This window comes from Melozone crissalis, unplaced genomic scaffold, assembly GCF_028551555.1.
Source record: "Melozone crissalis strain CALT ecotype California unplaced genomic scaffold, PUWL_Pcris_2 ptg000014l_1, whole genome shotgun sequence".
Taxonomy (NCBI): Eukaryota; Metazoa; Chordata; class Aves; order Passeriformes; family Passerellidae; genus Melozone; species Melozone crissalis.
Window position 1 is genome coordinate 237,092 of NW_026535792.1, and position 26,529 is coordinate 263,620.

A 26,529-nucleotide genomic window follows, 5' to 3' on the forward strand; every position below is an offset into this window, starting at 1 on the left:
AGCCATGAAGGTGCTCACTGCAATAAATAACAGTTGCTGGAGATAAAGAACCCTCCAGAGAGTTCACAAGGTTACCTACGCCACAAAGGACCTACAGACATAATTCAAGACAAAAAGGATAACAAATCCTTGGCTAGGATGAAGAAACATAAGACACAGAAAAAAGACCACATTCTTGTGTCTGTTGCTGAGAAGTCCTGAGAGTGGAAGTGCTGAGCAAGGAAGAATGAATGTCCTCTATTTTCTCAGAGGCCTCCTGGGAGACAGAGCTAAACAAAAAAGGTGAGGGCAAATCTTAAAATGGTCAAGCGAGATAGTTGTGGAGCAGCCCAGTTTGAGGCTAATGTCACTTCACAACAGAATCTGGTTTGAGAGGGGCCAAAGTTGGCTCAGGTATTGGGGTCTCCAAAGAAAAAAGGAAGTTTAAGATAGGGCAAAGCAATGTTACAAGATACACTAGGGGCACCAATGGGGATCTGAGTGCTTGGGCTCCCCTCTAGTAAGATGAGGAAATCAAAGGTCCAGCAATAAAAGAAACATTAGACACTGACACACAGCTGATGTGAAATCACATACCTGTATCCCCAAAGTGCCAGGTGCCTGCTCATGCAACTCTGCCCAGCGCTGTGGCACTGCACCACTCTTGAGCAGGCAGGGTAAAATGGCCAAAGTTTCCTCTTTCAAGGTGGAGGAGCCCTGTGTTCAAGGAATCCTTTCCATTTGTGTACAGGACCCCACTCCCTGCACACCTCCCTGGACCTGCTGGGCTGCTGGGGAAGAGCCAACAGTGGCTCACACCACCACAGCACAGCCAAGGCAGCAGCTGCCACTACGGATCACAATCCCGATGTGTCTCCAGTGAAGGCTCCAACCACTGCTGCACCACACACATTTAGCAAGGACTCTCACCTTTGGCAAAGGGCAAGAAAAACAAAATGTGACAGCAAGCCACAGGAACCATCCTTGACTGTCAGTTACCCTGTGCTGACTGTGCAGCTACTGCTGATGCTCCCCAAACTCTTTCCTGGGGCCTGAAGGGCAGGAGTCTGTGATGCAGGCAATGGCACGAGAAACTGGACAGAATTCCACCCATTTTGTACCAACATCCAAGAGCAGCCCACAGAGGAAGTTCTGTGCGCCAGTGTTCTGCTTGCCAGTTCTTCTGGACTGACAAAGCACTTGTCCAGTCTCAGCACAAACAAAAGCACTCGTCAGGCTCCTCTCTGACATGCATCACCAATCCACCCCTATTCTCCTGGACGAACTCCAACATGTCACATGTATATTGTGTATGAAGGATGACAAGTCTGGACAGCACATACGACTATCTAGTCACGGGCTCCAAACATCAGGGACCCAGAGCTCAGAATTGCTGTGGACATCATCTGTCTCTGCCGTATTCTCGTTTCCCCTTGAACTCAGTTAAGCTCCCAACATCGTCAGGTACCGTGGTACGGAGCTTGGAAAAAACCCACTTCTGTCCAAAGTACCTCAACTTACTCCATTAGAAACCTTCTTGCTCCTGGATCTACACAAAACTGTGGGTCCCCACCCCTTCCCTCAGGCCACTCAGACCACTATTACAAACAGCCTTCCCAGATTTCTAATTTTGCAAACTTCTACCTCTTCCACCTTGTCTCAAGTGATGATGGTCAGATCAGAGCCCACTATTTCATATACAAGTTTGGGGCTGTTTCCCTTTGTAATTTAAATTCATTTACAGTGGACATCACCGCTACTCTCCTGCTCATCATTGCAGGACTGCTCTCTGTCCACAGCTGACCTTTGGCTTCAGTACCAGTGGGATTCATTACCAATATGAACTTACTTCACACATTCTTTATCCCAGCTATGACCACACAGGTTCCCAGACATTCCTTCAGGGCTCCACTGTTGATTTTTCCAACTATGGATGCCAACTGCATACTTTTGACTCACTGATTCTATCTTCTAATTCATGTTTCCTTTGTGTGGATAGAAGTACAGTGGAAAGCCAAGAGAGGACAGAAGAATGCAGTTTTCACAAGGAAGAAACCTGGGCTGTCAACCATGTCTGCTCTGAGAAGAGCCTCAGCAGGAATCCCAAACATAGGAATGAACTGTGCTTGCTGATGGATGGGAAAACAGCATGAACTCGATGCTGGATATTTGATTTCCAGCTGGGAGGGCTGCTGCACTGGTAAGGAGTTGGGAGCACCTAATGCCTGTGTTGGGGCAGGACGCAGCCCCCACCAGGTGATGTGTCCAAAGCACTCAGCTCATTTTCTCTCCCCACCCCAGCTCACAAACAGGGCCAAGACTTGCAGCAGGGAAAGCTCAGCCCTTGCTCTGGAGCAGTCTGCTGTGATCCAGCATCTCTTCCCTTGAAGCAGCTCTTGCTCCTCTTTAGCATTTGTTGCCAGGAGACCAAGGAATTGTCCTAATTACATGTGAAAAGCAACTAACTGTCTCCAAATCTGTCTGCTTGACAGAAAGGGCCATATCAAGGAAAAACAGACTCAAGAAAAATTCTCATCTTCCAGACTCTGAAAATGCTTGGCCTTGCTGCTTCACTGCATGGAAGGCTGCACTGTCTGTGCCCTTTCCACCTGTGGGTCTGAATGGAAAGAGGGGTCCATGCATCACACCACACAGCTCAGCAAGGCACATGCTCCGAGCAGCTCCTATGGTGCAAGGAAACCTCAGCAGCCAGCCCCAGCCCGCTGCCCCCTTCAGGGAGCAGCAATCTTTCTGCCTGTGTGAGCAGCACCAAGGCCTCCATGCATCAGACTCCCCGTCTGTGACAGAGGCTGGAAAACACCAAAGAAACAGCAGCAAGCTTTGACTGATAACATCTGGGTTCAGTGCTGAAGTTGCCTACCTCTTCCCACCAGAGACAGGACACACTGAGAGGCCCTATCAGGCAGGAAAGATGCCATGCAGTGCAGCCACACAGAAGCTCAGCTCTACCCTGTCTTAACTCAGTCTCTCTAGATACAACACACCCACAAGCACTCACTTCCCCAAAATTTCCACAGCAAGTTCACTCAGCTTGTGACCAGCTGCAGCATCTCCTTAATCTCTTCCCCTACTCTCACTACCCGCTTTGGTTCCTCCATTACTAAGGGGGCACTCTGTGGCAGCTCACCAAGAGCTGCACAGAGCATCCTGCCAGCAGGGCATCCCATTGATAGCAGATCATCAGCTCCCTGAAGGGAGCTTAAGGCTTACCCTGGCTGAAGGAAGGAGGCAACAAACAATTGCCAAAGATGGAAAGAGCAGTTACAGCCACATGGGGAGTGGAGGCTCCGTGTGGAAAGGCTCCTGCCTAAGGCTCCAAAACTGCTGGTACAACAGCCCACACAGCTTGCTGGAGCAGCAGCCTAGAGACCTTTGGGATTTGGTGAGGGAAACGCTTTCCTTTTTCAGAAGCAAAGCATACTTTGCACTCTCAAGCAGACAGTGGTCCCTGCTCAGCTACAAGAGCATGGGACAGAGGCAGCTGCAGCGTGCAGTACCGTAAAGACACTCCAAGTCATCCTGCCCTGAGATCAGCCAGCTCCTGAAGAGGCGCAGGTGGTAGGAGCACTGCTGCAGGTGATGGGCTAGGGTGGCATCCAAGGAGATGGTCCGGCTCGCGGCACAGTCAGAGGAAAAACGGCGTAGCAACTGGGCAACGTGCTGGTGCTCCAACACATCTGGAGGAAAGGGGCCATAGAGAGTGAGAGGAGAGGGGCAGGTACAGCTGGGGGACAGAGAAACTGCGGAGATGTGGGCATGGTGCTGCCAGCACCGGGGCCGCTGGGTGAGAAGGACACACGCCACACATTAAGCCAAATCCCTCCCACAGCGAGCAGGTCAGGAATGCCCTTGAGAGTTATGTTTCCTCAGTGACACCAGGGCAGACCAGACTCCCACCCAGCCCAGGCTTCGCCCAGCTGCAGCACAGGGCACTGCCTGAGAGCGAGGGCTCATCTTTGTAAAGGAAAGGCTGACAAGGGAATGAATTTCAGGACACATTCCAAGTCCAATGCAGTTCAGGTCTGGCTAGATAAAAGGATCAGGCTCAGGGCCAGACTCGCCCTTCCGCAGCTCACATGAGAAATCCAGCGGTGCCAAGACTGCCAACAGTGTTTGAGTCCTGCATCCAAGCGCAGCCAGGCACATCAGCACGGGGAGAGAGCAAATGGCCCAGCATCAAATGAGCAGAGGCTGTGCAAGGCACTTGGGGAACAGCAGGGTCTGACTGAGAGCAAAGTGCTGAGAGTGCAGCAGAACAGAGGGAGCACAGAAGCACTGACTTTCCTTGTCTTTGAGAACAGCCCTGTGCAATCTTCTGTGATAGCCTCGCATAGCAGACAAGATACCAGCATGCAGGCATGCCTTCTCTCTATACACAGCCTCAGGACTCACGTCACCCACCCAAGACTTGTGTGGCCAGGGCATAAACTATCTGGCCTGATGCTATGCTTGACCACTACCTTGGTTCACCCATTCCATTTCACCACACAGAAGCAGCTCTCCAGACACAAAATCCAGACTCAGAGCTAGGAACACTTTTTGCATTCAGTTTTTTAAGTGCCTCATGGGGTAAACATCCCTTCTGCTCAAAGTAGTGCAAATCCTAGACCAAATATCCCTGACTTTGAGCTCTCACCTGCTGGACCCCTGTCTTTTTTTCTTGATTAAGAAGCTCTTTGCCATCAAAAATACTAATTGGGCTTTTGGGAGAAACACGATGCCCGGTTTAACCAGATTGTATTTGGAGCAGGGGCAACTGCTTTACAGCGTGTCTTACACAAGGCTGGAACTTAGTACAACCTTTGCAGGAAAGATAGAACAACACACCCTGCTGACATACACCATGTGAGCTCCAATGCTGTCCAGACATACAGACAAACCAAGCAATTGGCCACTCTGGGAAAACCAAAGCCAAGCAAACACAGAGAATAGGCTCCCTCTAGTTATTTGAAACAGTAAAGCCACAGTGACTGGTCCTTTCCCATTTCATCCTTCCCAAAACTTTCATTTTCAGAACAGTCTTCTGAATTTCATTCAACTTCCAGATTACACCAAGCAGGATGTCTTCATATTCGCAAGCTGCCTTGATCACATCAGGCAGAAATACTTGGTAGTGTTCAGTGATCTCCTTTGGTTCCAGCTTGTCTCAGCAGCAGGAGCCATGCAAGAGGAGGGGTGCTGTGAAACCTCTTTAAAAGTAGCTGTGCAAGAGCTGGAGAGTAAACACTGGTTCAAGGCACCTGCTACAGCAGGGCTAGTGGCCTGTAACCTCACAGACTCACACTTTGGTTGTCAGGCAAGTAGCAACATGGAGGAGAGACAGTGAATTAGCAGAAGCTCTGTCCGACACCTGTCCCCAAACCTTTCCAGAGGGACAGGCAGGATGGGATGGAGCAGGTGATGCCACCCCAGGTAGCATGATGCCCATCCCCTGCCCCAAGCCAGCACCATCCACCAACAGCAGAGGAGTAAGAGCTGCGGAGAGACACATTGCACAGGGTAACGTCTGCAGAAAAGGTGAGCCTACCTGTGCCAACATCACATGCTTGGAGGAACCACAAGACCAGCCTAACAGAGATGTTTCACAACAGGAGGCTACCAGCACTCCTGACATGACGCACCAGGTGCACTTCCTTCTTTCCCACCGTACACTAGGCCCTTCCAGGTGACACACAGCTGTCCTAGTGTTATTCTTGTTTTCATTCTGCAAATCTGCAGTGTAGGAACTGAGGACCTAAGCTGCTGATGCTTCATGATATGGAATGAGCATCAGCCCCCAGTCCAGTGGTATTTTCCCCCTGATCCCCACCCTCCCAACAAGGAGCACGACAAAAGGCCTCAATGTCACCGCAGAGTCAAAGGCTGCTTTAGCAGCACACTCACAGAGCCATCGCTTCTGCGTCTTCCCCTGGGACAAGAACACCTCAGGGAAAACAGAGGCACCACTGAGCAGTAGCAGGGTATGAGTGAGCACATTAGTCACAAGGAGACAATGGAGGAAGGTGAAGCATGTTTGGACACCAGATACATAAACACAAAAAAACCACAAGAAGGCTGAGAGGAGAACGTGTGCAGAGAAAAGTGAACGTGAGCATGGGGTTAAAAGTGTGAGGGAACATCAAATCCAGAAAGCAAACATACCATTAGTCGGATGCTTTGCAAACGACACAGAAAATCGTTTTACGGCTGGCATAGACAAGAGCTCTGAGGAAATAAAAACAGATCATCTCAGTTAACAGCCTGCTTCAAAGGATCTCCCGACCTTCATACACCTGATTACACTTTCAGGTTCACCTTCCTGACCCCCACAACAGCTGCCCCCACTGGCACTGCTGCGGCATTCAACACTCTGCCTGTGGGTCCACCCGAAGCATTCTGCATCTGCCCAGCCCTCGCGCCACCCTGCCAGGGTCTCCCCAACACGCACACTCAGCCACACTCAGCCACCCTCAGCCAGCAGCTCACAGCCAGCAGCTCACAGCTTCCCACCACAGCAGGCTCGGCCAGTGCCGAACGCAGCCAGGCCGTGCTCACAGCCACCCGAGCACACGTCCCAGCCAGCAGCAGCACCACAGCAGCACTGCTCTCAGCATTCGCCTCTGCCCAAGGAAAACAAACACTGTTCTGCACAGGGACTAAGGAGTTCCAGCAAAGGTACAGCTCAACACAACCTCTTAATGCAAGCTATATAGAGCTATTTATGAATTTAAAGGCAAATCACCTCAGTAGGGAAGAAGGAAAAGACCCATGAAGACATGCCTCTACAGTTCTCTAAAACATTTCAGTACGGGGGAAGCTTTGGGATACACCTGTCAGAGTGGTCCTCAGGCTTCTCCTGGCCATGCCCAGGCCAGGCCGAGCTCTCCCATACAAATCACCTATCAGAAAGACTGTGCAAGGACAGACACTGTGCATCCAATGGGTGCAAACAGATAGGCTTTAAAGGACATGGATTGGGCTCCACATGCACACCCACACACACCCACACACACACACAAAAAAAAAGGCTGGAAGTTTTTTTCCCCACACTGGAAATTCCTCAGCTATAATGAAAAAGAATGGCCTGGATCAGACCATCTATATGTGGGATTTGATGTGAGACCCCAGCCAATCATACCTTTTACTGCTATTGGGGATCTTTCAGGAAATAGTAGAAAACCCTTTTATTTCTCTTTCATGTTTCATGCATCCATACTCCCTAGTGCACAGGATGTGTATGCCTACACCCTTCATCAGTGCACCAAAGCATGCTCCATACTCCCAATGTGCTCCTACGTGCAGTGGCTTGGCCAAATAATGTATCCAAAACCAACTCTCACTGGAACTTCCTCCTCTAGTGTACCACCCCTAAAAATTGTTTTTCTTTCTTTAAACTCAACAAACAGCATGACAATCTTCCTTACACGTGCAAGCCCTTGGGAGTGTCTGTCCTGCAGCTGCAGTCAGCTGGTGACCATCTCCACACCTCCCCTTGCCCTGGGGGCACAACAACTGAAATGGCACTGTCAACAATGACCCAGTCTGCTGGATCCCTGGCTTCAGGAAAGCCAGCCTGTAACCACAACCATCCACGGACCTTCCCTCAGCCTGAGGTTCAGAAAACTTCCTGCTGAAGTATTCCTTAGCCCTCCTCCAGCTCCAAGCATAAAAGACTTCAGAAATAAGGCCCTTGAAACTTGCCTGGAAAAAGGCAAGTTTACACTGGTGAAGTACTGTATGCCACACACTGCACCTTGAAGCGTCACAGCCATGAAAAACTACCAAAGAGTTCACGCAAAAATGTGCTGCTTTTCAATGCCATTAGTCTAAAGAGTGTGGAACAGGTCTTAAAACAAATGTTCTCCAAGAGTCTGCTGTAGCTGCAGTGCCACTGACCGCAACCATGTGTAGTGATGTTTGGATTCAATTCCACTGTTCAGCACTGCAGTAGTGCCCACTTAAGTGAAAACATGCAGATCAAGGGCTCATTTCACATTCCAAACTACTTTCCCCAGAAGCTAAATGTCCTTCTGCCTTCTCCTTGTTTTCCTGACACCTTCCCTCCAAATGCCCTTACTGCAGCAAGGCACTGACAGCACAGGGTCTCAGGGCATGCCAAGGAACATGAAAACAGAAGCATAACATCAAGATTTATAATTCTGAGCTGTGTTAGACACATGCTAGGCAACTAAGTCTGCATTTTAGGTACTTGAGGGTACAAGTGCATCTCAGCACACAGAGATGCAGTTGGGATTTGGTGAGGGAAATCACTTGTCACTGAATTCAGGCTTAGCAGGAGTCCATGGCCTCAAATGCCTGTAGCCTGCTGCAGGCATGTCGTGCTGCACAGCCCACAGAGGCAGGGAGCCCAGCACCAGCACTGAGCAGGGTTCTGTGCCCAGCTGGACACACAGCAGCCTCTGATGCTTTTCCCTGAGAATCGCTGCTGCCTTGGGCTCCCACTCCTTGCAGAGTCAGGAAAGAACAGCTGCCAGGGCCTTTGCTGGCCTTTTCAGAGGCTCCACTGTGACTCATATCCTGGTTTTGTGCCAAACACCATCAGCTTATTCTGCAACCTGAGTAGCCAGTACTTGCTGCCTGGGGCATCTCAGACTGGTACACTGGGGCTGAGAACACTAGCGTGTCACCCTCCCTGCCACCATCGTTCACAGCCCAATGCGTGGCTGGGAGTGCCCTGAGGAGGGGAGAACCAGCTCAGCTTTCTCTTATACAAGAAAAGCAGCACACGCAGCTAGGGTACATAGTGGCACCTACAGAGTTCCAACAGGGATGAGAATTGGACAACATCTTTCCATCCTGATTTGCTAGGCCATTTTCCTTGCCTCAAAAGTGGACAAAAATCCAGATGAACCAACCTCATGTCTTTCCCAAACTACTCCCTTAATCTTCTTCCCCCTTTGAAAACCAGCAATGTTAATGTTCCTTACAATCCCAATAAGAAAGGCACTCAGAATCTGCATTGAGTAAAATATCAAAAAGATAAGACATCCAATAGAGACAACCTTACATCCATCCATTCAAATGCTGGGAAACCTTAGGTGGATTTCCAACCTTGTCAGAGTATGCTGTGCAAACCCTGCCCACGGAGCTCCCCAAATCAGTGCCCCAACAAATGGTATGTGAATCAGTACTGAAGAGTTTGAGTGAGTGTCTTTCCTAGCAGGACCACAGTGGACACTTGTCCTGGACACCCTCCAGCTGCTCCAGGACAGCCCAGCCTGTGCCCTGTGCCCCAACATCCTTGCAAATAACAACGCTCTGCTGCTCCCTGCGCATTGCACCGAGCGCTGCCGGCAGCTCAGGGTGCAGCTGCAGCACCTGCAGCCATGGGCATGGAGTGTCTGTAACCTTCCCGGCAGTTTTTGCACAGCTGCACAGAAACCAGACTTTCCAGTACTTCATCTGCAGTACTTCATCCACGGACACCCACTCACCTCGGGCGTATTGCCCTTGGCTCCTGAGAGCTCCCTCAGACTGCCGCGTGCTCAGCCTCTCTCCAGTGCCCACCTGAACCATGCCCAAGCACATCATTCTGTCTTTGGGATGGCTCCACCTTCCATGGGGCAAGGATTACTGCCCCAAAAAGAGCTTCATTTTAGCATCAGCAAGATGATCAAGGTAAGCAAGATGATGTGATCTGCTGGATTGCCCTTCCAGGACAAACTGATTTAATATCTGGACCAATAAATTCCCCTTCACAACAGCCAACTACTATTAAAACATCAGACCAAAATCAGACCCCAGCAATACCACACATCCGCCTAAAACTCCTCTCACAATGTTAGGTCCCTTCTGTTCTAGCAAGAATCGTGATTTCTTGCGGCATGGTAAAATTCACCATTGTAGATGTGATGAATACATACATTGAACTGTCACTGTTTTCAGCAGTCCCAGTCTGTGCCACAGGCACACCTTGAGACACCAGTGTCCACAAATACCGCCCTGCTGCCAGGGGACACACATACCGTCTTTGTAAGTCAGGCTGCTGGCAAACTTTTTGCCATGGCTGCGTGCGTAGTCCTGGAGGTTGGGGGCACTGGAGGAGCCTCCCAGCACAGTGGTGCTAAACAGCCCGGTGCACTGTGACCCTGGAAAGGCAGGGAAGGTGTTAGTAACACATACCCACTGCATGCAGCGACAGAAAAGCAGGGTTAGTCAAAGGATGAAGGGTGAACTGGCCACTTCACAAGCAATTTCAGGAAAAAACATGACGCCTGGAAGCACAGGGAGGCTGTGTTCTCCATTCTAAATTCCACAGTGCCAAATGCAGAGCAGGTAGCCCAAACCTCAGCACCAGGGAAGTTCCTAACTTCATCCAGAGGTTTACTTCCATTTGGCTTTCTTGCCCTCACCTAGGGGAAACACCTTCACCCCTTTTAGTCAGCAAAGCCAAAGCTACACACTGATGCCAGAACACTCAGGATGCCAAACCACTGATGTTCATGTCACAGAGGTTCATTGCTCTTTGCCCTCTCTCTTTGGAAAGCTCTTTTTTGTGCAGGGCACTGAGGAGAGGAAAGAACTGTCTGATCTGTGGATCAGCCAGCGTGGATTCGTCTCCAGTCACACAAGCAGAGAAAGTGCTGTGACCAGAGGGCTTGTTCTCACAAGCTTTCCTTCACAGACAGACTTTACTCCTCATGGCTCACTGCTTCAGCACAGGAGCAACGGGCCCACCAAGAGCCTTGCAAAGCACCAGATGTGCACACAGCATGGAACTCGACCTACCCAGAGTCAAGGAACATGGCATGCAAGGTGGAGGGCAACCTCCTTCCTGGGGCTTTGGCTTTGCTTCTCCAAGGCACAGTGCTCTGAACACTGACTTGGCTTCCCATGATATTTAGTGAACACCAGGCATTTGAAAGAGGATTCTTTCAACGGACTGAGGAAAGCAACTGTGAGTCGAGACAAAACCTCATTATGGGCCAGACACAGCCACTGATTGGCTGTAGATTCTCTGTAAACAGTCCTGCTGCTGCATTCTGTACTGACTGCTCAAACCAACATTACTCCTACATATAAAGGGCTTCCAGAAACAAGCAGATTGATCTGGTCTGCCACAGCAAAACCCTGCAACACAGAACAGTGCAACTGTTACTGCTCTGAAAGAGAACCTGCCTATACTGGAAACTGCTCTTGATTCTAAAATATGGCAGCATAGCATGATTTAGGTTGGAAGGAGACTGAAGCTTCTTTCCCAACACCCCAGGAGGACCAGCTCAGATCAGCTTGCTAGGGTTTGTCCAATCAAGTTGTCAATACCTCCAAGAAAGTAAATTTCACAATCTCTCTGGGCCCCTGCTCTAACATCTGGCACATTCACGGTGGGTGAAAAATCTGTTCCTCCTAGCTAATTGGAACTTCTTGTGCTGCAACTTGTGTTCATTGGTTCTCCATCAACAACCACAGGGCTTTGGGGATAGTCTGTGTCTGCTCTCTCTGCAATCTCCCATTTAGGTGCTGAAAGAGCATTAAGGTCTCCAGTCCCCACAAGCTCCAATCTGAACAAACATAGCTCTCAGTTTTTCCTCCAATGCCATGAGCTCCAGGCTTCTCACCCATTTCCACTGCCTCCCAGTGAGCTCACAGCCCTGACAGAGCCCAGGGAGCCCAGGGCAGGAGAGCAGAGCTCCAGGCACGCACCAGGGGTGAACAGAAAGAGCCAAAGCCCTCAGCTGGACAGCTGTGCTCCAGCTGATGCAGCCAGGCATGCCATCAGCCTTCCCTGGTGTGAGGACACACTGCTGCTTCACATCCACTCATTGCTCATGGGGACCCCAGCTCTGTTTCTGCAAAGATCCTTAAGCCAGAGCTTCTTTGGAGAAAACACAGAGATCCTGAGCATTAAAATGTTCTTGTGTAAACTCAGGCTGAGCTGAGGACATCTGTTCCCGGGTGACCAAAAGGGTCCTTGCGGCAGTGAACTGCAGCTGGTGCCCCACTGTGACCCCGCTGGTGGCTTTCCACAGCACAGACCAGCACATACGTGCCTTGGACATAAAGGAACTCTTGCCTGCAGAGGCACTGATACACAAACCTTAGAAAATTTTCTCCTAAATGCCTTAAATTGATGCAAAGTGCTGACCCAGCATGAACTGGAATCTGTTGGAATGAAAATGAAATTTTGTCATACATCAGACAGGACGATGCTCCCAATAGCTCTTCCATGGTTTTAAAAACAAACAATAATGAAAACCACCCAACAGATGCATTTACTGGCAGATAAAAATTGAACTTTTTAGGACTGTATGTCTTGAGCAACCTTGTGCTGTTAATCATTAAGCTAGGGATACCCCAGTGTTTCTGCTCTCCTGCTGCAGACAGAGGCATTAAGTCAGAAGAGAATTTACGAAGATGACTTTATGGACAACAGCAATTGTCTACAGGGAACTCCACAAGACCACTGCACCCAAGTAACCATACACACACACACACATCCTAAAAACACAACAGCCATTTGGATTTAAATGTAGCAACACTTGCCAGAAATTACTGTACGTGCTGGATATTTACTGTGCATTTAATTGTCACATGTTCATTCAGTACGTCAGATGTTTATTAGTCATTCTTGGTTCCCCTCTGGGAATCTCAGCACAAGGCTTTGTGCCACTGGCAGTGCACCATCTCTACTGCTCAAATAGCCAGCAGTGATTTTACTCCATTTTGAAGGGTTCTTGTAAGCAAAGAAAGGTACTGAAACATCCCTGGGCTTTTCAAGCTAGAAGCACATTCACTACGGCAAACAATCCACAGCACTGCACTTGATGCTGCCCAGAAAAACCTGTCACACTCCAAAGCACAGACAAAGCAAGGTGCAGCCACCTATTTTCAAAGAAGGAATTACATTTTTGTAAATTACAGTAGATGCACCATTCCGGAAGGTATAGCAGCAGGGCAGAGCTATTGCAAGAGCTCCCTCGTGCTCCCTCTGCTCCTGCATGCCTACACATGGGAGCTTACACCAGGACAGATATTCCATTTTCCAGAGAGAATGACAGCCAGGCACTGACTGACAAGGTCAGGCAACAGGAGGTGTGCTCAGCTTCAGAAAACTCAGAAACAGCAGGCAGTGCCTGAATGAACCCCCCTCATAACCCCCCAAAGCTGCTGAGACAAGCATTAAAGCCAAAGCTCAAGCTTCCACAGTTCTGAATTATCTCTTAGAGAGAGAACACATTTCAAATCATAAAGGGGCAAGAAATTAGATTTCTAAAAAACAAGCAGGAAAAGAATCAGGAAGATTCCTTGAAGATCTTGACTTATACAGGTAAAGGGGCACAGTTCTTCCTAGCAGGCCTCAGGTGAAAAAAATCTCACAGAAACACAGATATCCTAATCACCAACTGCTGTGCAAGCTGGTGTGGTACAACAGGTCTTTCCTGCTCAATCCTTCTGTACCTGCAGCACTCTACAGAGGAGAACCATGGCTGGGCTGGAGGTCTATGGCACAGATCAGATCTATCAGCTCCTGCTCAAGGTTTTGTGCCTGCAGAGCTTCACAGGTAGAAGAGCAACCAGCACAAGCTTCCCAGCAAGGCACATGAAGCAAGATTCTGAAATCAAACCTGCCAGGATCATATCTCAGATTTTGTTATGAAGGAAAAGTAGTACTGTACAAAGGTGTAGAAAAGCAGTGGTCTTCTTCTCTATTGCCAAAACAGACATTCCTCAAAAACCTGGAAAAGGCCCTAGTCCAAGGGCTGTAATATCTGCTTTCCAGAGTCCAGGCCTTCTGGTAGTCGCACATTCAAACAGTAAAACCAGTCTGCAGTACCATTTGATATACCCAGTAATTCTCCAGCAGATGCACCTCCTTGACTATGTGCCATTTCAGAAATTCCCATATTCATCCATATGGACTCACAAAACAGCCACAGGTTTCTTCAAGCCTAAGCATGGCAGTTTGTCACTGCTCACTGAATCTCACAGTGGCACCGGGAAAAGCAGAGATAAGTGAAATAACACATTCAAAAATTACCCTGGCCAAGGATACTGTCCCTTTATGAAAATAACGTACATCAGTCATTCCTATTTAGATTTTTCCAGCTGGTTGGATGCATTAGCTGGCAGGCTCCAGGGATACCTTCTAACCACTCAGAAGAAAATACTCTTTCCTTCGTAAGAATTAGATTCCAAAGAAGCTGCTCATTCAAAAGTGGCAAAGAAGTGAGCAGGCCTTTCAGTAGTCTTTTAGCTGCAGGTTTTCCATATAATTCAGAACTGCTGCAAGTCTGCAGCCATGCTACAATGCTAAGATGGTTTAAAGAAAAAGAAAGTGGGCGTGATTTGAGCATTATCACCTCCTCTCCTCAAGACACAGGTTGCACAGCCATCTCTGAAGCTCATGACAGCAAAGACAGCTTTTCCAGTTTCAAAATGGCTCTTGCTTTAGCAGAAATATTTCAGGAAGAATTTCAACTGTTCAGACATAGTTTAGGTTAGGATGACATGGAATAAAACAATCAAGGACAGAGATTGTCAAATGCCCTGAAATATTCTCTTCCACTGGCTGCCACAAGACGACGGCTGACCAAGGACTTCGGCTCAATTAGAGAGCTATCAAATATTCTGTACGCGACACATCTGTTCATACAACAGATCTTTATGAAGCAAAGGTAGAAACGGAACAGTCTCACACGAAGAACAGCTTTGCAGATAAACTGATGTTTTGTAGAACAGAAAGCTCACGAGTTCTCACCTAAAATCATCTCTTCCTTTGAGAAACGTAACAAATGAGAGCAACAGAGAAGCAGAGGCAAGCCTGCAGGTTTGCAGGCAGTTTGCCCTGCTGCTCCTGTACTGGAAAGGATGAAAAGTCCATCTTGTGCTGCTAGCAGCTGAAGAAGTTTGTGCAAAAGGTACCGACTGAGACAGTCTCTACAGTGGTCTCAACAGCAACACTGAGAGAAGACACGAAACACACAGAGGCATACAAGGAACTCAAGCCACATGTGCATGTGGAGACACAGACTAATGCCCATGGAAATAGAGTCACAAGCAAGGAGGCTGGTTACAGGTCAGGTACAGTACCTAATCCACTTTGCTTCATCTCAGAAGACTGCCTGGAATAAGTGCTGAAGAGGCGATAACCTCCTGATTTAGAAGAAGATTCAGACAGCACCTGCAAAGACACAGTGTAAATAATCAGCACCATGCTCCAAGTTACCCACTGCTATCAAAGCCTTTAAACATCAGTTGAAGGTAAAGAAATGGATATCCCTTCCTTAAAATCACCATTTTCAAGAAGCACAAAGGTAGTCATATGCTAGGATTGTGATAATGAATGCTCAATTGTAATTTCAAGATTTTGTTGGATTGTGGAACAATGGAAATCTGTAAAGTAGGATGGGACTCATGTAGTGAGCATCTTTTCTCCCAAGACTCTTTCTGAGATCCTTGGAACTCAGACTTCCTTCTTTAGCAGCAGGAAATCATATCCCTTTTAACTCAATATGTGCCTATCACAAAGAGCGTCTGAGTGCTGCACATTGTGAGAAACATACAGTGATGGAAGACAGCTAACAAATACCTCAAACATTAACTCTGCTGTTTTCTGGTTCAGAAAACTGATGGCAAAAATGCCTGTGAAATCCCTCTTAAAGGAGGGACAATTCCAGAGTACTCTGAAGGTAACAGTCACCTGCTGACTGTGACACTGGCCTTGTGACACAGAACAGCCTGGAAGGAGAGATGTTAGAACAGTAAAATTAATTTTGTTACTTCACCAAATCAGTGAATGGGACAGTTCTAAGCCCTGATAGCTTAAACATCCTGGATGAATCCACCAGTGAGCAGGGACCCGCATCAGCATGAGATCTTAGATGGGATGGAGGAATGTGAAACATGGAACTGCCTTTGTGAAAGGCAAAGACTGGAGCTTAACAGAAGGCAAGATGTCATCACAGCTTGGTGGTGAGGCTGCATGTAATCTTATACTGGCTACACCAGTGCCTCCGTAGAGCATGTAATCCAAATAATGCTAGTGTTTCTCAAGTATTTCCTTACTTGCTCTTCAGTTTCTCTGGCCTGTGTTCCTGTCCTTCCTCAATGAGGAAGAGTTTCAGAGGTCTGCCCTCCACAACATCCCTCTTTGCCTTCTGCAGATCCTTTCCCAGAATCAACTCAGACTCCGGCATGTTAAGAGAAACACCAGGAAACCAACACCAAGCCAAAGGCCTTTGCCAGAAGCAGGACGGGCACCAGGAGCACGGTTACCTCCATGGATCCCGTCTTGCGGCTCCTGACCAGCGGCGACCTGCGCTGGACGCTGACGGGCTCCGAGGGCTGCGGGGACTTCTGCTGCGCGCGCTCTGCCTCATCGCCGCCCTTCTCCCGCGAGAGGTCCTCCAGGCTGCCCTGGTCTGCCTTCTTGTCCTCGTTCTGCCGTGAGGAAACACTGCCCTTGTGTCCACAGGCGCGTGGCCTCTGCCCGCGCTGCCCCACACCAGCTCCAGGCTTGCAGCTCCTGCTGTGCCAAGCTCAGGAGGCACTCGCAGTCCCACAGCCACCCTGACAGACCCAAACGGGACAGACACGGCGTGCCAGCTCCCCGTGCACACCGCCAGCAGGGCCAGACAGAGCAGAACAGCGCCCAGATGTCCCCTGGGGCTGGCAGCTCCTGCCCAGGTGTCTGCTTACCTCTGCTGAGGCCGGTCGAAAGCCAAACCCCGTGGGTATGTTCCTGTCCTCCTCACAGCCTTTGACACCAGGGCTGAAGTGCAGCTCCACATGGAAACGCTCCTCTGAAGAGGGGTCCTGTGAACACATGTCACAGGGAACAGGTAAAGAACAAAACCCAGTTAATCCTACCATCAGCCCAGGCCAAGGTCCCACCCTGCTGTGCTGGCCAGCACGCATCCCAGCCCATCCCTCAGAGGGAAAGCAGAGGCAACAAGCATGAACAGAATGGCTCCAGGTTTGTCCCATCCAAAAGGACAGCCCTCATCAGCACCCAGCTGAGCCATTCTGACTGTTGCTATCTTGAGACAACAGCCATAGAGGAGTATAACATAATCAGGCTCTATTTATATATGTACACACACATATCTCCCTAAACCCCAGCTCCTTCTGACCCACTCCTGCTGCAAACCCAGCATATGCCAGGACAGGGGGAGACTGGGTCCCCCCTGGACCTTCAGTCAGGCTGATCCAAGACTTAAGCAACTGTCTCTAATAATAATTTTTCATTAACTTTTTTTAAAGGAAGACAGAGTTTTTACAGTATCTGGCACTAATGATATAAACCCATCTTGACTGACTGACACATCCACACCACTCGTGAGAGCTCTAGTCACATATTTTTTGAGAAGCATCACTTCTAACATTAGAAGCTCACACCAGCTCTGTGAATACAAAGCTCTAACTCTGTAAGGTGTGGGCTAAGGGGCTGCTCCCCTCACCACTGCAACCTCCTGCAGCACAGACCCAAGTCACAAGGTCTGATGATCAAGACATGCAGTTTGGTGGCAAACCTACTTACAGTCAGCACCCTCAGCTCCCACATTCTAGCTGTTTATTAAATTAGTCTCTTTACTTCCTGAAGATACCAGTTTACACTTCCTTAACTATATCAGCACACTTTCAGAATAAAAAATAGTTTATGGATGTGGAATTTCTGGATATTTTCTAGATATATTTCAAAAATACAAATCAAATGTCACTCAAATTTATTTATTTTTTCCTACTGCTCACTTGCAATTAATACTTAAAAACAGCAAATAATTTTGACTAGAAAATGCTTTACAATAGTCAGTATTAATTACAGAAGTTGGCTATTATGCTCAGAGTATTACTGCTCTTTCTGCTTACACGCAACAAGCATTAACTAGGTCACTGCCTCCCACACAAACTAAAAACTAGCAGTTGTGTTAATGATCCATCCATCTTTGTCCACAAGCAGCAAGAGCTCAAGTTACAGACTTCCAACTGAACTCATCTCTGGGGACTGCCTTGGAACGGGGCAGGAAGCATTGTGTCCTACTGCTCTATCCCTCACCTTGTTGTTGTCCTCGTAGAGCATGATAACAATCTGGGTCATGTAGTTCAGCTCTGAGATAGCACTCAAATAGTCCATGGCTCTCTTCCACTGCTGGTCTTTGTTTTCCTGATATACACACAAACAGTCGCATGGGATAAGCAACAGCAGACACCTTGCAGCATTCAGTGAAACGGGACTGAGAGAGTTCCTCTCTCCACAAGGTAACACCTTGCTTAACTTGCATGCAGAAATGACCCTGCAATGTGGTGGGGTGCTTGCAGTCAGGAGCAGCTGCCCAAGCCACCCATGGCAGATGGGAGCTGCCAGCCGCCGTGCCGCGCTGACTGGAGACAGGCAGAGCCCACAGCAGGCTCCCAACACAGCCATTCTCACATTGCAGACACGAGCACAAGGGATGAGCTTGTGCTAAATAAGGGACCAAGCGAAATGCTGTCACCTGACGCTGAATGACAAATGTGGAGACAGGCTGAAGCCCTGGGCTCCACAGAGCAGGGCAGCCCACCCTTCACTGCCCCCCAGCACTGCCAGGAAATGGGCACACCTGAATGCCACCCATGATGCTGTGGAGTGAATCACCACGTTGATGGACATGAACTGAACCCTCCATTACAAAGAACTCAAATGCAGCCCAATATCCCTGTGTTGGCAACACAGCATCCTTGGGCACCTGAGTCAGGGAAAAGGGAGCTTGTTCAGTGAGTGATTTAGAGGCACTTTTCTGATCACTGTCTACAGATATGCTAAGCTGCCACAGACACCAGAAATCATGTCTGTTAAGCAAGCCCAAACTCACAAGGCATTTCAGACCACGCTTAAAAATGGGAAGGTAAATCAGACAGCCTCTTTAAAGCAGAGCTTTTCTCAGGGTCTGCATACCAAATCATTCAGGAAGCAGGTGAAGAGAGAGCAAGTGAAGGGTAAGCTGGATGAATTAATCCCTAAAAACTGTCATCTGCCTCTCTGGTAGAGAGCACATCCTGTGAATTTGCAACCTTGAGTTGCTTCCTCTGTAAGAAAACTGATTTTATTGACTTAGAATTGATATAAAGACTATAAATACAGGACTAAGCTCTTAAAATAAAGGGTTGAAGGAAGCAGGAAGGAAGAAATTCAATCATCCCCATTGCCTCATACTGCTCTTCTCCTATACAAGTAAGTGGTCTGCCCACCTGAAACTAGCAGGACAGATCTTGGAGAAAACATGTCTCTGTGCAAGCAAGGAAGGCACTGAGGAAGAACAATCCCCCTACATGCCAGAAATGCAGGAAGCTGCAGCATGCAAACACAGCAGAGATGGAGCTGGCCCGATGCCACTGATGCACAGCATTGGTGGCAGAGCTGGCTAAAGGGGCAACCTACAAACGTACACTGTCTGCCTTGGAAAAGGCTACTGGAAAAAAGCAGGGAGGCTTCCTGTGTGAGCCCTGCGGGACACTTACATCCAGAAGGCCCCCGTAGCGGAAGATGCTGAGCAGGGAGTGCACGTGGCTCTCACTGGTGAAGTACAGCCGAGTGCGGACGTGGCGCCCCGGGGACAGAACTCCTCGTGAGTACCTAAACCAAAACCAGCCCACAGTCACTCACCTGCCAACCAACTGCCACCTGTCACACATCAGCACTTCGGTACGCTTAATGCAATGACACAGCCCCACACTGAGAAATGTCAAAGGCAGCAGGACAGAACAAACAATGAGAGTGGTGGGCACAGGAGCAACAAATTTTGTGAAATCCTAATGGAGACACACAGTAGGTAGCTCATCACTCTACAGTGGCCCTGTGCAGGGAAACGCCTGGATGAGGCATCACCATCCAGCTACAATGGGTACAAGCCTTTGTGGCCCTGCACTTCTGGTATTCTGTCTCAATGTGCCTTCTCCATCTGCCTTCTAGTTCTGGGAGCACCAACAGGCCTTCCAGCTGGACGTCCTTCAGTGTATGCTCAGCACCTCCTTCCACAACAGTACACTCTTCTGGCATGGGAACCACCCCTGCTCCACAGCTGCCCTCCCCACTGCCAGCAGCATGCAGCACAAGCCTTACAACGGATGTAGTTTGTTGACAGACTCATCTTCATGAGTTCTCTGTAGGTCCAGCTGGATCTTTTTAATGAGAGGAAGACAAAAGCCAATAGCAATCTCCAGTTTCTCCTCCTTATTAATCCCATATTCCTGCAGGAACAAAATAACAGATACCCTGAGCCCTGGTTCTTTGCCAGATCCTCACATGAAAGGCCACTTCAGTCTGCAGCACCACTGGTTAAGCAAGGACAAGAAGAGAAATGTCACTCAACACTTTTCACTTTCTTTTTCCTCACGTATTGCAGGGGGTAACAGAGGACTGAGACTTCCAAGAACCCCAGTTATGTCTGGACATGACTATCGCTATCCTCAACAGCTGAGAGTGCAAGGACCATGAGCGAATCTCAGATCTCATGACATGCAAACTTACACCCTGAGCTAGCATGAGCATTAAAGCAACAACTGCTATTAGCAAAGATATAAACTGCAGTGCTACGCTGAAAACAGCCAGACTGCACATCACCAGCAACACTGAAAAAGTTTAGACCACTTCTGCTCTACAGGGGCAGCTGGACCTTGCTGGCAGAAACTCATCCCATATAAATTAAACTTTGTCAGAAGCAACTCAACATTGGACACTGAAAAAGTCCTAGTTTGACAAGAATAACAAACTTGTCAGAACTTTAACACAGAAATCTCCCTTCACTTCCACAACCCTACCTGTGGAGAGGATGGAATGTTGCTGTAGCGCACACACACAGCTTGGAGCTGTGCTGTGATGCACTACAGTAAACATGGAAAAGCTGCTGCATCAGCTGCTCATTACTCTGACCCTGCCAGAATCCTCAACCAGAAGCTCAGCCCTGCCACATTTCAAGTCATAAATGGTTTTGGCCTTATACAAACACTGAGACAGATCTGAGAAACACCCTACTGTGACAGGCTGCCTTGGCAGTTAATGTGCAAGAGAATTGAGACACAACACAAAGGCAAAGGCTCAGAAATTGGTGGCACAGGCATGGTCATACAGGCTCTACCTGGGGTATGATCACATCTGCCAGGGCTTTGGAGAGCTTGAAGAGTTCAGTTGTGCCTTCCAGTTTGAGTGCACAGTTGTGCTGTACATCATACTTGATGCAGTCATATATATCAGGGATCTTGCTGATGTCATAGCGCCCATTCTTCATGCGGAAATCTCGCTCCAGCTTACTCCAGCGTTGCAGCATCAGTTCCAAAGTCTCACTGTGGTACAGCTGCAGGTCTAAAAAGCAAAGGACAGCAAACAACATTCACATCCTAGAGCCACAGAATCACAGAACCCTGGTTATTGCTGCAGAGATTTCAAGGGCCAGCTGTGACTGAGTTCTCCCAGCACGAAAGGGCTCCAATTCTTGTGTCACCCACAGGAATCCTAGTCTGGAAAAGCCACTGGAACTGTTGCAGGAGTTTTAACCTGCAGCAACAGGCTACTTCTGAAATGCTTGAGAAAAGTGAAACCGTTTGCCTAGTTGCTTAGGTCTGCCATAAATGCACATATCATTTCCTTTACATTAGAGCTCTCTTTAACAGTAATTGAAAGCTGAGCCTTCCACATCAATAAGCACATACGGAATTACACTTTACAGTTTCTTTGCTACAGACAATCAAAAGCCCTAATGGTATTTGGGAGCTCTGAAGATGTAACAATAAATTAATCTTTTCCAGTTCTGTTGCTCACCTGCAGATTTTGGGTCCTCCAGACGTTTTCGTATCTGGGAGGTGAGATTCTCAATCAGGGTGAACACCTGGTTACAGACCTCAACTGGGTTCTGGATAAAGGTCATGGAGTTGAGCAGAGAAGCGCTGCCTGTAGGTGCTAGCTGAAAGAAGATTCCAGCAGACATTAGCCAGCCTTCACAAATGGGGAATGAAAAATGTCTGTCTTTTGCAACCATACTGCTTTCTGACTTGGGACAAAAGCTGTGCTCCCAGCTGAGCACAATAAGCTGGCCTATTCTCAGGAGTAGTCAGGCATGTCTTAAAATCTTCCTCAGGATCAAACTCAGAGGGAGCAAACAACTGCTCCCATTAGTCTGGACCTCCCTCCACCTCCAATATCCACTCTTGTCTCATTTTGCTTCTGTGCTTGAGCAAAAGGGCTTCATTTTAAGTAGTTCTTTGAGATGATAAATATGTTCCTTAAAGGATTTCAGTCCAGTAATCACATTTCAGAGTCTGGGAAAAACAGTATTTTGGGGACTTGCTGAAGAAGCAGCAATAGTGCTTTCACTGGTTGTCGGGCTGCATGCAGCCCATGCTCTCCACTCTGCAGCAATCAGAACCTGACAGGACACACAACAATTTGTAACCAAAAGGTCTGTTCACACGTGCACAGAGCACAGATCCAGAATGCAGTGAGACACAGTCCCTGCCCACAGCAGCTGGGACTGATCTGAGCAGCATGCAGGAGCTCTTCCAGCACACTCACAAGAACAAAATGAACCGGGAATTATGAAGGGAGAAAAAGGCACCATGATCAGTCCTGAAGGGGACAGCAGAGCAACACTGAGGACTGTCACTCCAGGAAGGACAAGGGCTATTAACCTGCACGCTTCCATACATATCCTGCCATTTTGACCAGAACTGATCTCAAACTAACCAAACCACTGTCCACATACCACAGACTTCACATCAAACCACTGCTATTATAGCGATGCTATTCTCCTTTCAGATCCAGGGAGCAATGAAGCCACATTGGTGCTTTACCTTTTCATAATCCTCTTCACAGAACTCAGCATCCTTCTGCATGATTTCATGTAGTCGAGCCTTCACTCTGTGCTGACAGCTGCTAAGGGAATCACTGTCACTGTCCAGCAGACCATTCATGTTGGCACTTTTCACCATCTGCACCAGGATGGGGGTCAGCTCTCCTTCCAAGGCCAGCAGACCCTAAAACCACACCACATAGGACAAGATTTCAGGTCTGTGCGACCAAGCAACAAAAATTCTGGTGGTTTCATGGCCAGAACTCAGGCAACTTAAGTGAAATCTCAACTGTCATTGAAGGGCAGCTTTACAGCAATATCCCCTCCAGTCAGAGATGACTCTGGCATGGTTCTAGAGCTGTTCAAGCAAAGGGCAGCTCTGCCTGTGGCAGCCCCAGATTTATCCAGGCAACTATTGAGCAGGCTCAACTATCAAGCAGCTCAGTTTGCTTGAAAATACAGTGAATGCTCCAAAGACCAGCTAAGGCCACCGCAGGATTCCCTTTGGCGTTAGCTGCAAATGAACCTGTTTCCATCCCATACCTCACCAAAGACATTTCATTTCCCTTTTAAATTCAGCAGGCAAGGAATAACCCCTCTGGCTGGGCAGTCACCTCAGAAACAATCACTCTATAGGCAATCAATACTCAGCAGCACATCTGGTGTGCTCTAAGATCAAGCATCAGCAATAATCCATATGGAACTCCTTCCTGACTGAGAGTCCTGTCCTGGACAGGACATTAAAGGTGACAGGTGTGTGCAGATACACCAGATGTTCAGTACTGCCCCATACACCTGCTATTAGCCCAGTGTACCCCAGTCCATCCAACAGAGGAGGAAGATCCTAGGAAAACTCCTTCCTCATCACCAGAGGTTTTCCTTTAGAACTGGCATATTTTAAGAGTGATGAACAAATGGATGCCCAAAAGAGAAGAAAGACCTTTGCAAAAGCTGCTGCTGTCATCTGCACTCTCCCCTCATCCGAGGCGTAGATCTTGAGGTCATGGCGATAAGTGCTGTGCAGCCTGAGCAAGCCACAGCCAGGGAAACCAGCATAATCGCCTGCAACCAAGGACAACTCAAGATTTATATTCTCACACCTGCAAAATTACCAGCTGAATATATTGGTTTACACAAACAAACTTCATTGTAGTAACAAAGTTATGTAGAGAACTAGTCACTTGCATAGGCAGCATTTATGCTGCTCCAAAATAGACAGTTCTAGCTATACACAAGGACTAGAAATGTAACAAAGTCATTGCTTAACTTAGGAAAGTTCATTTTGAGGAAAAAAATGAGCATCCCCCAGTTAAGTCTGATGCTGCCCACATTCTGCAGCAAACTCTACTGAACACCCTATAGTAGTTCTGATAGCCTGAATATCCTGGTGCAGAATGAAGATGCAAAAAAAAAAAAACCACTTCCTTCTGCTCAGTTTCTGCATGAGAGCAAATCCTGCAGCCCTCAGAACTGCAGGGAGGGTGGTTCAGCAAGGAAGTTTCCAAAGCAGATCCTGTACAGCTACAATTACTTTGTGGCACAAATTGCCAGTTTATTTCTCATGTCTGAGTCAACCACAAGAGTCAGATCAGTAATGGAGGAAAGTAACTCATGAAGCTCTCGAGTCTGACCTCCAAAGACAGTGCAGTGGTCACTATTTGCTGCTACCTGGAATCCCAGGGCAATTCTGCACAGTACCCAGTCACACCGTGTGACAAGACAGGAACACTACTCCCAGCTCAGAGCTCACAGCTCAGAGAAACACCCTGGCAGACAGGCACCAGCCACAAGTCAGATGTATGTCTTAGGAAAGCTGCCAGGCTCTCCCAAGACACACTGGAGTTTAACAGCAGACCTCTCAGGTCAGCTCAGGGATCTGGGTACAAAACCCACCTGAATTATTTATCCCTACCATGCCAACTCAAAAGAACAGAAACTATCCCAGAGGCCGTGTACAGCCACAGCTGCCTGAGCAGCCCTCGCCCAGGCTGGCAGGACCAGGGGCACCTGGCACACTCACCTTGGCCCCCAGGGCGCCTGGGCTGGCAGGACCAGGGGCACCTGGCACACTCACCTTGGCCGCCGGGGTACATGCAGCGGAAGGCGCGGCCCAGCTCCTCGGCCTGCACTCTCCCTGCTGGGGTCAGCTCCCCGCCCCACTTGAGCACCAGCAGCAGCGAGGGGGAGGCCTCCCGGCGAGCCTCTAGGAGACAAACAGGCATTCACCCCATCAGAGCTCCTGCCTGAGCTTGCCGAGGGAGGAGGAAGAGGCCGTCATCAGCACCTTGCAGCTCTCAACACAAGCCTGACCCAAGCCCCCCAGGAAACAAATCCGCAAGTAGAAAATTCAGAGTCACTACTTTTTGAAGGTATAGGATGACATTCATAAAACTGGAAATGCAAGCCCTGTAGAGCCAGCCAGGGTGTACTGGAATCCCTGCAATCCTTCCTATGATGTGAGCAAAGATAAGATATGGGTCACCAACTCTGCTAGCATGTCAGGAGGCCTATACACAGATGGTAGCTGCACTCCCACCTGAACTCTGGGCTTAAAGATCAGGTTTAGGTAGCACCATTAGGTTTCTTTACCTTCATCTTCACTCGCAGCTTTTGGATGTCCATGAGGAAGATAGGTCAACTGAACCTTACGGTTAATGCCAGAAAAATGTCCATACCTGTCACAAGGGATGGAGAAAAAAACACTGAAACAAATCAACTCCACCCAACCTTTGCCCAGAGGCCCCCAGGCAGTACACAGCAGAAGTATAGCACAAGCAGGAGACTTTCTGCTACAACACCCATAGCCATGGAACACGATTTTTGTCATCTCCCTGTGACCCAGCACAGACCCCCACAAAAAGCCAAACAGCTCCCTCAAACAAAATTCAAAGATCCATTCCCTTACTCTTCTACCAAGAGCACTCTATGCTGTCATTCCTCACTATGGCTTTAAACTCTTATCTACACCTTTAACAAGTGGATTAATGAGATCACAGAAAAAACCACTCTGACAGATGCTTTGAGGATAACCATGATGAGCAGAAAGAGCAGAGGAGGTCATCACAGCAAAAAGTCCCCCTCTGTGCTCCAGAGACACGGCCTGAACACAGATGCTGGCTGTGTGTGCCATAGCCAGCTGCAGCCTGAGAGGAACCCTGTTTTGTTTAGAAATTGCCAATATCACTACATTTTTATTTTGACTGTACAAAACCTCAGAGGACACAAACATCTTTTCACATTTTCCAAGCTCTTTTTTGCTAAACTTTTGGCACCAGGACAACTTTATTTAAAACAAGTTTTATTCCAATCATATCAAAATGCTTCACATCAACATAGTCCATCTAGGGACCCCAGTTCCTCTCCTGCAGCAAAGAAAGCTCAGTCTTGTCTCAAGTAGTTCAGCCAAACACCAGACACGCCTGGGACAAGGATCAGCAGGGTTTTGATGTCAAGGAGAAGAAGTGAGGAACATGGTGCCCTTGCTGTACAGTTACTAGCAGGGGACAGAGGAGCCCCCCATCTCTGGGCACCAGCAGCACAGCTTGTTTCCGTATCACATCCTCTGAGGCAAACCCGCAGTGCCCCGAGACAGGAATGCTTACATCTCCAAGACACTCTTCAGCTGCTCCAGTTTGGATTTCCTCTCCTCGATTTCACAATCACCGTGGGTTCCCAGCTCCACCACAAGCTGCCGTGCAATGTCCAGCACTTCCTGTGGGAAAGCAGAGAGCAATTCTGCCTCAGACTCACCAGTGGACTCCTGCAAGGC

General features: G+C 48.5%; 1 protein-coding gene across 3 annotated transcripts in view; it reads right to left on the reverse strand.

Moving 5' to 3' along the window:
- Nucleotides 1-26,529, reverse strand: part of PPIP5K1 (diphosphoinositol pentakisphosphate kinase 1) — a 42,650-nt gene that overhangs the window by 4,620 nt on the left and 11,501 nt on the right. For all 3 annotated transcript variants that reach the window (XM_054273112.1, XM_054273111.1, XM_054273110.1), the window contains 16 exons: nucleotides 26,363-26,472; nucleotides 25,350-25,435; nucleotides 24,835-24,963; nucleotides 23,701-23,822; nucleotides 22,762-22,944; nucleotides 21,734-21,875; nucleotides 21,054-21,277; nucleotides 20,039-20,166; nucleotides 19,438-19,552; nucleotides 17,996-18,103; nucleotides 16,639-16,755; nucleotides 16,216-16,380; nucleotides 15,031-15,121; nucleotides 9,966-10,088; nucleotides 6,142-6,204; nucleotides 3,498-3,677 (listed from right to left, as the gene is read on the reverse strand). In XM_054273112.1, the coding sequence (XP_054129087.1) occupies nucleotides 3,498-3,677; nucleotides 6,142-6,204; nucleotides 9,966-10,088; nucleotides 15,031-15,121; nucleotides 16,216-16,380; nucleotides 16,639-16,755; nucleotides 17,996-18,103; nucleotides 19,438-19,552; nucleotides 20,039-20,166; nucleotides 21,054-21,277; nucleotides 21,734-21,875; nucleotides 22,762-22,944; nucleotides 23,701-23,822; nucleotides 24,835-24,963; nucleotides 25,350-25,435; nucleotides 26,363-26,472 (2,086 nt within the window). The remainder of the gene's footprint in view (nucleotides 1-3,497; nucleotides 3,678-6,141; nucleotides 6,205-9,965; nucleotides 10,089-15,030; nucleotides 15,122-16,215; nucleotides 16,381-16,638; nucleotides 16,756-17,995; nucleotides 18,104-19,437; nucleotides 19,553-20,038; nucleotides 20,167-21,053; nucleotides 21,278-21,733; nucleotides 21,876-22,761; nucleotides 22,945-23,700; nucleotides 23,823-24,834; nucleotides 24,964-25,349; nucleotides 25,436-26,362; nucleotides 26,473-26,529) is intronic.